The 13,693-nt window shown below is 36.3% G+C and overlaps 1 protein-coding gene across 2 annotated transcripts; it reads right to left on the bottom strand.

The window, feature by feature from the left end:
• Positions 1-833: 833 nt before the first annotated feature.
• On the bottom strand, positions 834-7,427 carry LOC132058374 (endo-1,3;1,4-beta-D-glucanase-like). 2 transcript variants are annotated; one of them, XM_059450901.1, is made up of 8 exons: positions 7,274-7,427; positions 5,766-5,787; positions 3,363-3,489; positions 3,069-3,159; positions 2,870-2,959; positions 2,354-2,454; positions 2,022-2,158; positions 834-1,069 (listed from the first exon to the last, which is right to left on the bottom strand). In XM_059450901.1, the coding sequence occupies exons 1-8, from the start codon at positions 7,425-7,427 to the stop codon at positions 1,012-1,014; spliced, it is 780 nt and encodes a 259-aa protein (XP_059306884.1). In that variant the 3' UTR covers positions 834-1,011. The 2 variants fall into 2 exon arrangements, with proteins under 2 accessions (XP_059306884.1, XP_059306885.1); XM_059450902.1 differs by lacking the exon at positions 834-1,069 and having other exon boundaries at positions 1,891-2,158; positions 2,354-2,446; positions 2,862-2,959.
• Between the last annotated feature and the right edge of the window lie 6,266 nt (positions 7,428-13,693).

The following is a 13,693-nucleotide window of genomic DNA, read 5'->3' as shown; positions in this document are numbered from 1 at the left end:
TAAGCTGGGTGCATACTCTGGTCACATTTTATTTTCGTGTTCTAAGGATTGTTTATTACTGGACTACTGAAAAAAGTCTAATACTTACATGACTGCTATGGATTGTTTTACTATGAGTTTTAACTTTTATACACCGATAGAATAAAAGAATTTTTACACAATCATGTCACCTAAAAGATAACTACAATTGACCATCCACAATAAGTTGGGTTAGTAACCTGAAAAACAAACAGTAGCCTACAAGAACAAGTTAAACTACATTGATAGTGTAAAACAAATTTAAACGTAGATTTATATAAAGTTAAACCCTTCTTGAGTTAACTACAGACCCACGAAACTTCATTTTCCATTGCACTAATTTCCCGACAAATCTATGTGTTAAAATGTAGCAATTTGGGTTTTCTGAAGGTACGCAGCACATTGGTTTTCTGATGGAGAACTAGCACCTGAAGATATTCTAAGCAATACACTTCTATGCTTCTGCCCTAGTTGAAACCCATTAAGCTATGCTTATGATAAACGACTCGCTTGTTCCTGGCCAATATCGAGGCCAGGATTTTTACTAAGGTTTAAAATATAAAGAAGTAAAACACACAATGAAGCCAAGGGGGTTCAACATATAGTATATATACATAAAAGAATACTTCCTATCTCCATTGTGTAATTTTCCAATGAAGGGGTGTCAATCGACTTCCCTTGAAAAAGGGTAGCTCCGCCTTCTTCATGGCTATTAGACTTATCGACAGATTTCTGAATGTTTTGTCCCAGGTTATTTACACCTAGATTAAGAAAATTTTAAGGCCATTCAGCAAGTTGGGAAGGCATGTCCGATAACTTGGCGATCATACACATGGTCCTGAACAGATTTAAACCGGACATCTTATGTCTCGTTTATGGAGCGAACATAACTCTAAAGTAGAGTCACTACACTGACATTGTATGGAGTTACTGATGAAGCATACTGCAAATTCGTTGTAGTTGTTTGCTTGTGTCATCTAAGTAATAGTCAAGTCACATAGAGGAACAGGCACCTCGGACACTGCTAAATTCACTTCCCTTCTGACTGTACCTGAAGCAATGCCTTTATATTAGAGATTAACTGAATCAAATAGAAAACTTGCTTGAATTTTGATTTCATCTAGTTTCTCTCTAAAATTACATAATCAACTGTGTCTCACACCCTAAATTAGTTAGATTAGACTGCACTCTTGAAAGGCTTCTAACAAATATCAAATCAAATGTAACTAGAACAACTAAGCTTTATTGCAACTACTTGGTATCACCTATATGGATTCCTTACTTTTACTGTATTCTGTTCTTAGCTAACTGCATATTGTTTTCTAAGAGATTAAAGGTCTTTTAGAACACTTCTTGAATTTAGGCTAAGTTGCGCGGACTCTTCACTTTCGGTGCCTCGCCCGTGTCGGATTCTCCAAAAATACACTACTTTTGGAGAATCCGACACGCACCCGTTGAAATTTTTGAAGAGTCCCACCAACATAGACTTTAGATCATTTTATCACATTCATTGTCATATTAATGTACTAAGGGCAGGTGCATATGTAGGTTTATGTAGCTAAGAATTATCATGTTACCCGCAAATCACGCGTACAAGAAAAACTTAACAGCCAGAATCAGTGATAAATCCTCAACAATAGTTGAGTATTAATTGTCACCCTCTGCCTATTTATGCCGGTTTTATATCTGTCATTTTTGGCCTCCACACCATCAGGAGGCCACACCGGTGTTTCAGATGTGAAAGCATATTGCAGTCTGGAAAGAACTCATAACAGATACATTTGACAAGCAGTAGCAGAATGACATGTTAATTAAACCATTATCAGGATAAAGAATTTGAGACATGCATGCAGTAAGTTTCAGATGATCATAGCAAGATAACATCTCATCAAACAAGAGCTACAACATGGAGTACATCAATATTTAGCTACATAATTATTCTGATGGCAGATTTTTAGACTTCTTAACTGGAAATGGCAACTGCTAGGTATCTTCGCACTCACTTGACATGCTTGGTAAGCCAATCCAACATGTCGCAGTGGGCTTCTTCAGCACGCAGCACAGCCTCTTTGTCTTCAACATTGTATCTCACTGTCCACCCATGCTTAACACTAGGAAATATTTTGACAAAGCTGTCCACCTATAGTTACATAAGGCAAGAAAGCAAAGCAAAGGGTAAATCTAAAATCTTGTAAGACACAATGATAGATACATCAAATTAGTTACCTACTTATTGAGGTACATCCCCTGAACAAACAGGACGGTATTATTTCTAATATCAATCTTTTCAGAATGACCAAAAAAGCCTAATAATGGAACTCTGATGTTCATGTACCTCAGATCTTGATGATAAAATCTCTTCAAACTGCTTAATAAGCTCCGGAGGAGAGATTTTATCTATCTCAGCAGCTAAAATAGCTATTGGTGCCTTCACCTCTGCAAGTAATAAGGATCATCAGTTGGTGAGCCGAAAAAAGGTTAAAAAAAGAAAGAGATAAAAGAAGGATGTCATGGTGATGCAGTTAAAGGTAGTCATCAGAATTCAAACAACACTTAATACCAATTTCTCAAAACCAAGGGATATTCATAAAATAATTAGCAAGATTCATATTTGAAGTGGATTGATGCGTGGTTGAATAGAAAACAGCTATATGAAGTTTTCAGAGTACAAAATCATCTGGATCTCAATGCCCAATTTAATAATAGCATATGCAAAAAATGCACATAAAATCTAGGATTCAATTGACATTGAGAATATCAAATGAAATGGGTTCATATGCAACAAATCGGTATAAAATCAGCAGTAATAGCTTAATCTGATCACAGCTGATTATAGTAATAACAGACATACCTTTGAAATCATCAACCTTGACTAATGATGGGTGCAATAGCGCTGCAGCTTGAATGTAATCAGACTTAGCTAGGTCAGTAACCACCTTTGCTGTTAAGAAAAAAGATCATGATCACAAACAATCACAAGAAATTGACACTTTACATCCTTGTATGGGAGAGGGTTAAATAACCTTAAAACTATAAGGTTCAAAACTTACCACCCCAGCAAAACCCTGCAGCTCCAATTGCAGATATACCTTTATCTTTTAGAGCTGCAACAACCTGTTTTGCATCTTCAAATCCTTTATCCTAACAAAAACAAATTAAAAAGCATGGTCGTAAGTCTGCTACTACAAATGTCACGGAACATTCCCCAGCATGATCAGCGTAATGAATTGACAAATGATATATATACAGATAGCATGACCTCCTTTTAACTCTCAAGAGACAAATCTATAGCTACGCTATTGAAAAGACAAAGATTTAAGTTTCAACAAATACTGAAAACATACTGTTCCATGTGATTGTATCCAGATTGATAAAGGCTTCTCCGTATTTTCAGGACTATAAGGATCACCATAAAGAAAATCAGGAACCACCACATAGTATCCTTCAGCTGCAACTTTGTCAGCAAGCTTCCTACATAAAAGCAGTTGAATATTATGATAAGCCCAAGCTAGAATAGGAACTTCTCGCAGTTTGATTACTGCAAACACAAATAATGGTGACCCCAACTTCTTCCGTTGAGTTAACCAAAAGATACTAAGATAGGCATTTCCGTTGGCCAAAATGTTTTAGAAAACATATTATCTAAGAAAACAACAACAACAACAACCCAGTGAAATCCCACAACGTGAGGTCTGGGGAGGGTAGAGTGTACGCAGACCTGACTCCTACAAAGGTAGGACGGCTGTTTCCGAAAGACCCTCGGCTCAATATAAATCATAAAAGCATAGAAGCATAAAAAGAGGTTAGATAAAGCCAAGAGATTCAAAGCGATATGGAAATGAAAATAACGAAAGCGACTAAGCCATGATGAAGCAGTTTGTAAAGAAGCAGTAGCTATCACAGATAAAATAAGATAATCAAAATACAGAATAACAAATAGTAGCAGAAATCAAAGCATAAGAACTTATATCGCGATAAAGTGACTACTAATACGAAAGGATAAACGTTATTATCTACTAGCCTTCTACCCTAATCCGAGTCCTCCATACCCTCCTATCTAAGGTCATGTCCTCGAAGTCAGAATCGCGCTATATCCCGTCTAATCACCTCTCCCCAATACTTCTTCGGCCTACCCCTACCTCTTCTGAAACCATCCATGGCCAACCTCTCACCCCTCCGCACTGGGGCATCTGTGTCCCTCCTCTTCACATGTCCAAACTATCTGTCTCGTTTTCCGCATCTTGTCTTCCACCGAGGCTACTCCCACCTTGTCCCGGATAGCCTCATTCCTAATCTCGTCACTCCCGGCGTGCCCACACATCCATCTCAACATTCTCATCTCGAAAGAACTTTCATCTTTTGAACGCGAGAGATCTTTAATCGGCCAACACTCCGCCCCATACAACATAGTCGGCCTAACCACCACTTTGTAGAATTTGCCCTTAAGTCATGGTGGCACCTTCTTATCACATAGCACTCGGAAGCGAGCCTCCATTTCATCCACCCCCGCCCTAATACGGTGTGTGACATCATCGTCAATCTCCCCACCGCTTGTATAATAGGCCCAAGATACCGAAACTACTTGTCTTCTTCCGGATGACACGGGTACCAAGCCTCACTTCCACGCCGGCCTCTCGAGGTGCTTCACTAAACTCGCACCCAAGCACTCTTCGGTCCTACTCAACTAAATCCTTTACACTGCAGTTTCGACGCCAACCCTCCGCCTAAAGCGCTGCCGCTACGAGTCTCGTCGATCAAGACTATATCATCCGCGAAAAGCATACACCATGGCACCTCACCTTGAATACGCGCGTCAATTCATCCATTGCTAAGGCAACAAAAACGACTAAGAGTTATCGATCCTCGACGCAACCCCATCACAACGGGAAGTGCTTCCGAGTCACCTCCTATTGTCCTTACTCTCGGTCTCGTTCCCCATACATGTCCTCGATCACCCTAATGTATGCCACGGTGCACACCTTTAGCCTCCAAGCATCTCCATGATCTCCTCGGAACTTTGTCGTAAGCCTTTTCCGTGTCGACGAATACCACGTGTAAGTCCCTCTTCCTCTCCCTATACTCGCTCCACCGCCTCCTTACAAGACGGATGAAGCTTCGTAGTCGATTCCGCATTTAATCCGAACGGTTCTCTCGAAATAGATACGCCTCTCTTCACCCTCATCTCCACCACCCTTTCCCACACTTTCGTAGTATGGCTTAGCAAACTCGATACCCCATAGTTGTTGCAACTCCGGATATCGCCCTCGCTTCGTATGTGGATCATTACACTCGACCTCCATTCTTCGGGCGTCATTGCCTTCCTTCGTACTGAACACACCCTGAATTACCCATATTATCTAAGAAAACAAGTTCCTTAAAAGTGAGGAAAATGACTTCCCTAATGGAAGCAGGGAAATCAAGTTCCATAAGTGACATTCTAAGTTCATTGTCTTCCCCCACCCCTAGACCATCCCACCCTCCTGAACCTCACTCCCCACCACATCGCACCCCTATAGTGCTTTGCTAGATTATACATAAATGTTTTTGGAATAATGTTTCTTGCTTACTTACCGAACACTAGAAATAAGTAAGAAACCAACTTGGTTTCCTAGAAAACATCTTCCTTCGTACCGAACACACCCTGAATTACCCAAATTAGACCCATTTTCTGGAAGAGTTGTGGTTGTAAAGGACATTCTAACGTCTGAGAAGTAAGAATAGAAGTTTGACAAAGAAGCAATGTGTACCTCAGATTTGGGGCTTCATAACCTGCGAAGAATTAAGACCATAAGAGATTGTCTTCCAAAATAAAAATAAAGAAACAAAAAAAGAAGTTAATCCTTCCATATATCCTGATATACGTCTAACCCCCTGTTTGGATGGTGCTTTCCCGTGGTTCATTAATGTATGGTTTTTTATGAAACCATGTTTGTTTCCGCTGTTCTTAAAATTACGTGATATGGTATTGTAAATTCGTGGTAATCCCATGGTTAAACAACCATGAAAAACCTCAATTTTTGTAACCACGGATTTGGTGGTTTTTCCGTGGTTACGTATTTCATTTACCCATTATACCCCCACTTATTACTTAAAGTTCCTATTTTATCCTTTACCCTAGTTTTATTAATATATAAATTACTACCTTCAATTTTGCCTCCAACTCCTTTTTAACGTGAGCAGTGGTCTGTTCCTCCATTGGTGAACCTCCATTGGTGAACTCCTTTTGTGGCGAAAATCACTAATGCTATTCTCATTATTGATACTTCTCATTTTAAGTTCTGTTGTCGAATATGAGGTTTAGGATTGAATGTAGGATATATACAAGGCAATGCTCTAACGTATCATCACATCGATGTGAATGGTAGAGTCAAATATGCTAATCATATGGGACTTATTTCAGATAAAATCTATTAGGTATCTAATATCTTATGCTCTGTACATTCATGAAAGTAACCTACTAGATAATAACGGTCAAGGAATGAAAAATCAACAAAATGAAGGCGTAACTGAAAGTTCCCATCTATTTGTGGATGGAACTTAGTCCAGCAGCCAACTTAAGTAATCAAGATGATATAAAAACATCTTAATGATATAAATATTCTCAAGCAACTTTGTGATTTGTTTCTTTTAAACTGAAAGAGTCAAACTAAAAAAGAAGAGATGAACACAGTTATTATTTTATCTTTTACTTGGGTTATCCTAGTAATTATTGATATTTTACATAGTTATATTAGTTAAGGGTATTTTAGTAAACTTACATGTTATTATACAAAGACCATACCATAGAGTCAAACCAAACAATAAAAGTGTTATTAAACCACAATAAACGATACAGTCTATCCAAACATAGTGTTCATTAATACAAAGGCATTACAATACAACACTATACTGTACCATACCATACCGTACATTAATGAACCACAGGAAACCACCATCCAAACAGAGGCTAACTGTTCCATAACAAATGGAGTATTTGTTAAACAATTTGCTTGAACTTTGAAAAACTCAAAGCAAACTAGGAATAACTTCTAACAACGAAAATACAAGAACAAAAAGAACTTGATTAACATTCCATACATCCTGTTGCTGGGGCTCTTCTAACTGTTGTAATATTGTTGGTACAACTAATAAATTAGCATTCAACTCTAACTACAATACAATACAAAAGAAAAAGGGGGAAGAAACAGAAATCAAAGTGTAAATGGAGCAGACCCCAGTTAGACAGGCTGCTATAAGGGGGTTAATGAGGGGGTACCAAAAACGTCAGAGACAAGGAGGATGGCGTGTTTGGAATTGGAAGGACCACATACGTATGTCTTGAACCCTCCAACTTCTAATACAGACCCTCCTCGCTGTCCCCTACTTGCGCTCAAATTGGGTGGGTTCTCGCAGCATTCAGGCCCTGACATTTATCTCTCAAGATTCAGAATATAATACACAGAGAAATGGTATTCAGTGACCAACATAAATGACTTTACAATCACTGATGGTCTGGAAGTTACGTCCTAATTATGTGAGCCCGGCACTTTCGTAACCCAAAAAAAAAATTTGGGAATCAAACTAACCCATTAAAAAAAAAAATCAAACTAGGCTTCTTCTGTGCGTGAAAGGACCAAACTATAACTTTTTAAGTTTGGTCCTTTCACGCACAGAAAGGGGTATTTTTTTTCTTTTTTTAAGCTATCAAAAATCACATTTTTTTCATACTTTGGGCAAAAATTAATTATATTTTAAAACCCCAAAATATCAATATTTTATATAGAACTTAATATATTTTTTTGCGTACAAGTCGGCTCATTACATCAAGTATACCTAAACGTTTGGATCGTCGTTTTAGGAGTTGTAGAGTATCCCGAAGTAAGTTTTGTTTATTTGGAAACTTTGTTCTTTAGATCTAAATGTCATATTTTATAGGATTTTGATTTAAGTGTTTTGAAATAAAAATATTATATTAAAAAATAATTCATCCAATCAAAGAGGTTCAACCAAGGTATAATATATCTCATTCAATGCTCCACCAAGGTTTGATCCTATGTTGTTGGCATAAAAAAGAAGTGAGTAAAAGAGAGAGGTTAAACCACCAAGCCAAATTGGTGAATGTTACAAAGTAGACACTTTTTATTTTTTATATTGTTCACTGATGCTATCTAACTAGTTTTCATAAATTGAATTTAGAACCTCAAAATTGACATTCAAAACATCATTACCACGGGATTAGCATCTCGAAATAAATTTTTTATCATTAGATTTTTACTAGAGAAGAATAAAATTTTTGCACAAATTTGGGGCAAAATTCAAATTGAATGGGATAACGGGCATTTTTTGAAAAATCGGCTCGGCCAAACCGCCTTACAGTTTGTCCGCGTAGATCTCGAAAAAATACCCTGAATAAAAAAAAATTGCATAAATCGGACATCCGAGCGCAAAGTTATGACCATTTAAAGTTTCAACAATTTACAACTAATTTTTCACCTATGCTTCGATCCTTATTTTTTATTTACGTGAGTGAAGAGGCATATGTATACTTGATGTAATGAGCCGATATTATTGTACGCTAAAAAAAATATTAAGTTTTATATAAAATATTTATATTCCAACATTTTGAAACGTGACTAATCTTCGGTCAAAGTATGAAAAAAAACTTAAAGATAACAAGTTTCCAAACTTACTTCGAGGCACTTTACAACCCCTAAAACGACGAACCAAACATATATGTATATTTGATGTAATGAGCCGACATTATTTTACGCTAAAAAAAAATATGAAGTTCTATATAAAATATTTATATTCCGGTGTTTTGAAACGTGACTAATCTTCGGTCAAAGTACTGAAAAAAGCTTAATTTTGAGTTTGATTTTCAAAGAACAACGCTTCCAAGCAAACAAAACTTACTTTGGGGTACTCTACAACCCCTAAAATGACGATCCAAACGTTTAGGTATACTTGGTGTAATGAGCCGACGTTATTGTACGCAAAAAAATATATTAAGTTTTATATAAAATATTGATATTTCGGGGTTTTGAAACATAACTAATCTTTGCCCAAAGTATGAAAAAAAAACGTGATTTTTGATAGCTTAAAAAAAGAAAAAATACCCCTTTTACTCACATAATCAGCGTGAAAGGACCAAACTTAAAAAGTTACGTTTGGTCCTTTCACGCTACGTATTATGCGCGTGAAGCCTAGTTTAGTTCTTTTTTTTTTTAATGGGTTAGTTTGGTTCTAAAATTTTTTTTTTGGGTTATAAAAGTGCGGGGCTCTAATTACATTGGATTGGTTGGATGCACACATTAATTACAAATTTTTTTGGCCAAATACATACGTAACCCCCTCTCACTTGGCACATTTGTCAACTAGGCATTCAATTTTAGATTTAGATTGAGACAACATAGACACACTGTTTGGTTGATCAAAATATTTGAAATATTTTTTTTTAGAAAATTAAATTTCTTAAAAATGAGGAAAATAATTTCTCCAATATAATTAATTAAAACAACTTCCACTAACATTTTAGGTTCATTATCTTCCTCGCCACTCGCCTAACCCCACCTTGACCACCCCCTCCTTACCCCCGAAATCCCAATATGTATGTCTTGAACATTTATGTCCGTGAGATTATTTAGAGATAATACTCAAAATACCCCCCAACGTTTGACCAAAATCCCAACTACACACCTAACATTTGTGGGGCCCACATTACCCCCCGAACAAATTTTTCGCATCAAATCTGCCTCGATGGCCGATGTGTTCACGCCAACCCCAAATATTAAATTACCCACACGCGTCATCCTAGCCACGTGCCAAATTTTGCCCCAATTAATTTTATCCATTACTCTTCTTCAAAAAAAAAATCTCTCAATTTTTCAATTTTTTTTAAGGATCTGAAAATCCAAAATCTTCATCAACATTATCATCATCATCATTTTTCATTAGGAGTTGAAAACAAAAAAAACTTGCTCAAATCTATAAAAATAAATGTGAAAGGAAGCTTATTTTCCATTAATTTGATTAAACAATCAAGAATTTAGAGAAACCCATTTGGTGTTCTTCATAGCTTTCTCCAAATTCTCAAATTCGAGTTATTTTCTCCCCAAATCAACTCAAAAATTATTTGAACAATTCCAACCAAGCAAATAGCAACTCCAAACAAGCAACTTGAATCGATTTTCTTTAACAAGATTAGATTTTTCATCCTTATTTTTTCCGTATTTTCCTTTTTCTTTCTTGATATTTTTCATTTTTTTTCTTGATTTTCGTTTATGGTGGAAAGTTGTTCTTTAACAACTTGTAATCATAATTTTCTTCAATTGAGATTTTCGCATATTATTTTAAGACAACAAAAAATGGGGATGGATATTAAATAGGGTGAAGATTTTTCATGAAGTAGCCTAAAAAGGGAGTTCAAATTTTGTCTACTTTTCCGTTAATTAAAACAACTTCCACTAACATTTTAGGTTCATTATCTTCTCGCCACTCGCCTAACCCCACCTCTTGACCACCCCCTCCTTACCCCGAAATCCCACTCTTGACAAGATATGTATGTCTTGAACATTTATGTCCGTGAGATTATTTACGTGAAACACATTGATGATTGATGTGTCAAAGGAACAAATCAATATCTAAAAAATTGTTTGACAGTTTAATTTTTTTTAAAAAAAGAAATGCAATAGGCCCTCCCCCTCCGGTCTTCTTTCTCGATAAACACCCCCTTAGTTAAATCTTGGGATATTGACACCTATATACAGTTTAAGTATTTATTGGCCTATTTTTTAAGTCAAGGATTAGGTTTAGCAATTAAAGTTTAAAAAGTTTGCCATTGTAAAGCAAATTCCATCTGTAACCGTCTATTTTTAGGGAGGTAAATGTTCCCTCCATATTTCATGCTCCATAGATGTATCCATTAATAATATTTCTAAGACAAACACAATACATATTATTTTGGATCCCAGCAACAATATGACATAATTTTGTGTTTCCTCCATTAGTGAAAAATCTCAACCAAGCTATCATTCGATTTCATAAGGAATGAATCCAATTTTGTGATTTTCATCAATTTTCAAAGAAAATGATGGCAATATTGCTTATTTTAATTCAGGATAGCTTGACGACGATTATCCTTCATTGTTGATTCACAATGATATGGATTTGCTTGTATACTTCGAGTTGAAAAAGAACAAATTGAATTTTAACGTGTATTCCTTGTGTATATCAATGAAGGAGAATGATATACATGATATCGATTTAACTTTGAACAACGAACATTCATCTGGATGTAAGCAGATTATCGATGCACATGATATACTTGATGATGATACAGTTCTGTTGTATATCTTGTATGTATATTGTCTCTATCAGTGTATAACACACACGCACACACACTTTTTTTTTTTTTTATAGATATACACTGATTTATATGTTTGAAAAATATATAAATATATATAATACACAATAAATACAATGATATACTTAATATACACAGTTATACAAGTGTACAAATATACTATTGGGTACACACACAAATCATTGGGGCTTCTGGTGGATTTTACTTGAAGTTAATTCATTCAAACCGCCTCTAGAATGCTCCAAATCATCCCAATTTTGATATAGAACTGCTAAAAATATTCCCAATTATTTGCCAATAGACGACCTACTCGAAATCAAATCAATTGCGAAAATTCAATATTTTTAATCGAAGCTTCTTTAATGGAGCTTCTCATTTTCTTCTCCAAGTTTAATCTACCTCCAAGTTTTAGAATCATTAACACTGTGGCTAAAAGAAGTTTTGACAAATTTTTTTAAAAGCATGCTTCATTGCCATCGAATTTTCTAAAACATTGATTAAAATTGCTGAAAAATTTAGCATCCGGGTCTCCACGTTCACTGTAAACAAGCTCAAATCTTTCAGCATATGCAACCTATAGATAAAGATATAATGATAGCGAAAATTAGGAGAGATACATTGAGAGATTTTCGGCTATGATTTTAGAGATCTAAAGAGAGGGAAGTTTTGGAAAGAGAGCAAAACTTGTGAAAGGGCTATGCAATGTTAAATATGTACAAACTATGGTTGTTTTATGCCGATTAGGTCTCTTAGATGACACACGTCGCCAATTTCACACAAATATTCTCGGGTAACCCCTTTCCATCTCCTTCTTTTCTTGTTTATTCCGCCTACTACCTTCATAGTTACCACTTTAACTTTGTCATTTCTCCCCAACACCAACTTCACCAACAAAAAGACCTTATTCCAAAAATTCTTTCTCGCAAAAACTTTTCCGTTTTATTACTATTCCAAATCACTACCTGAATCTGCCATTTACCCACAAATCGGCCTCCATTCCATCGTCTATCATAGAATCATCATCTTTTATGTAGTGATAAAAAATGGTACACGTTTGAAGTTTCTTGGGACACACGGTCCTCAGTCTAATCCGAAGGAACGACCCAGCACCTACTCCAGAAGACCCGGACTTGACGGCCTCTCGACCTATGGCCTCACTTGCCTGTCCTCGCATTTTAACCTCGTATGAGTCAGACATCCGCCTTGATGGACACACAACGAGACTTTCTATTAGCGCATAACTCCCATTTCCCTGTTATTGTGCATATTCTGTTTTATTGCTGCTACGTTTCCTTAAATTGTGCAGATATTATTTTATTAGTTAGTTATCTACAACTTATAGGATTAGTATTATCGTCTACTAATTTATAGTAAAGTAGGAATATTACTCCACCTATACTATATGAGTTATTGTTGGGTCCATCTGTTGTATATAAACTGCTTTTGTACATCATGAATAATACAAATGCTTTCATAATTATCTCTGCTGCGTATCTTTATGGTATCGACACTATTCTAAGCTTCAACGAGTATCAATTGTCTGCTCGTCTCTTTCAGACCTATCTTTTTCATTTTTCTATCATGGTAATCCAAGCGACTCTATCATTGTTGTTGACAGCACCAATTACCTGGTTCAGTTTAATCCAAGTTCCCAACTTCCCCTAAAGCATACGACTCCAATCAATTTTGTTAATTGGAAGGCTCAGGTTGAGTCTCTCATGTTAGGTTATGACCTTTATGGTTATCTAGATTGAGCCATGACAGCTCCATCAAATACTATCAGTCAGAACAACTTAGAGGTGCCAACCCTAAATATAAAATTTAGTTTCATCAGGACCAGTTTATTCACAACGTGTTGATGGCATCAGTTTACCCAACAATCACCTCTGCAATCACCAAAACCTCCACCTCCATGCTAGCATGGCATGCGCTGCATAACTTGTATGTAATCAAATCGCATACATGAGTTTTAGTCTACGAAACTCCTTAGCCAATATCACAAAAAGTTCTCGCAGTATGACTGAGTACTTACAAGAGACCAGGAATGTCCAAGACGAACTTGCGACAAAGAGGAGCTACCATTCCAGATGACGAACTTGCAGTCAAAATATTCAGTGTATTGGGACCTGAGTATGATTCAATTTTAGCCTCTATCCAAGCGCGAGATGCACCTATCTCATATGAAAAATTGTTTAATAAGCTTCTTAACAGAGAGCTTCTCCTGAAGCATAAAGAGCCTAACGAAGCAAAGACCTTCCATTACTGCTGCAGTGGCACAAACATCTTCCCAAACCAATTTTGCACCTCACAATAATTGGAAAGGAGAACCATAGC

The sequence above is a fragment of the Lycium ferocissimum genome, chromosome 5, assembly GCF_029784015.1.
Source record: "Lycium ferocissimum isolate CSIRO_LF1 chromosome 5, AGI_CSIRO_Lferr_CH_V1, whole genome shotgun sequence".
Classification (NCBI taxonomy): domain Eukaryota; kingdom Viridiplantae; phylum Streptophyta; class Magnoliopsida; order Solanales; family Solanaceae; genus Lycium; species Lycium ferocissimum.
The sequence above is the reverse complement of the archived record's forward strand: the minus strand, read 5'-3'. Positions and strand labels throughout refer to the sequence as shown.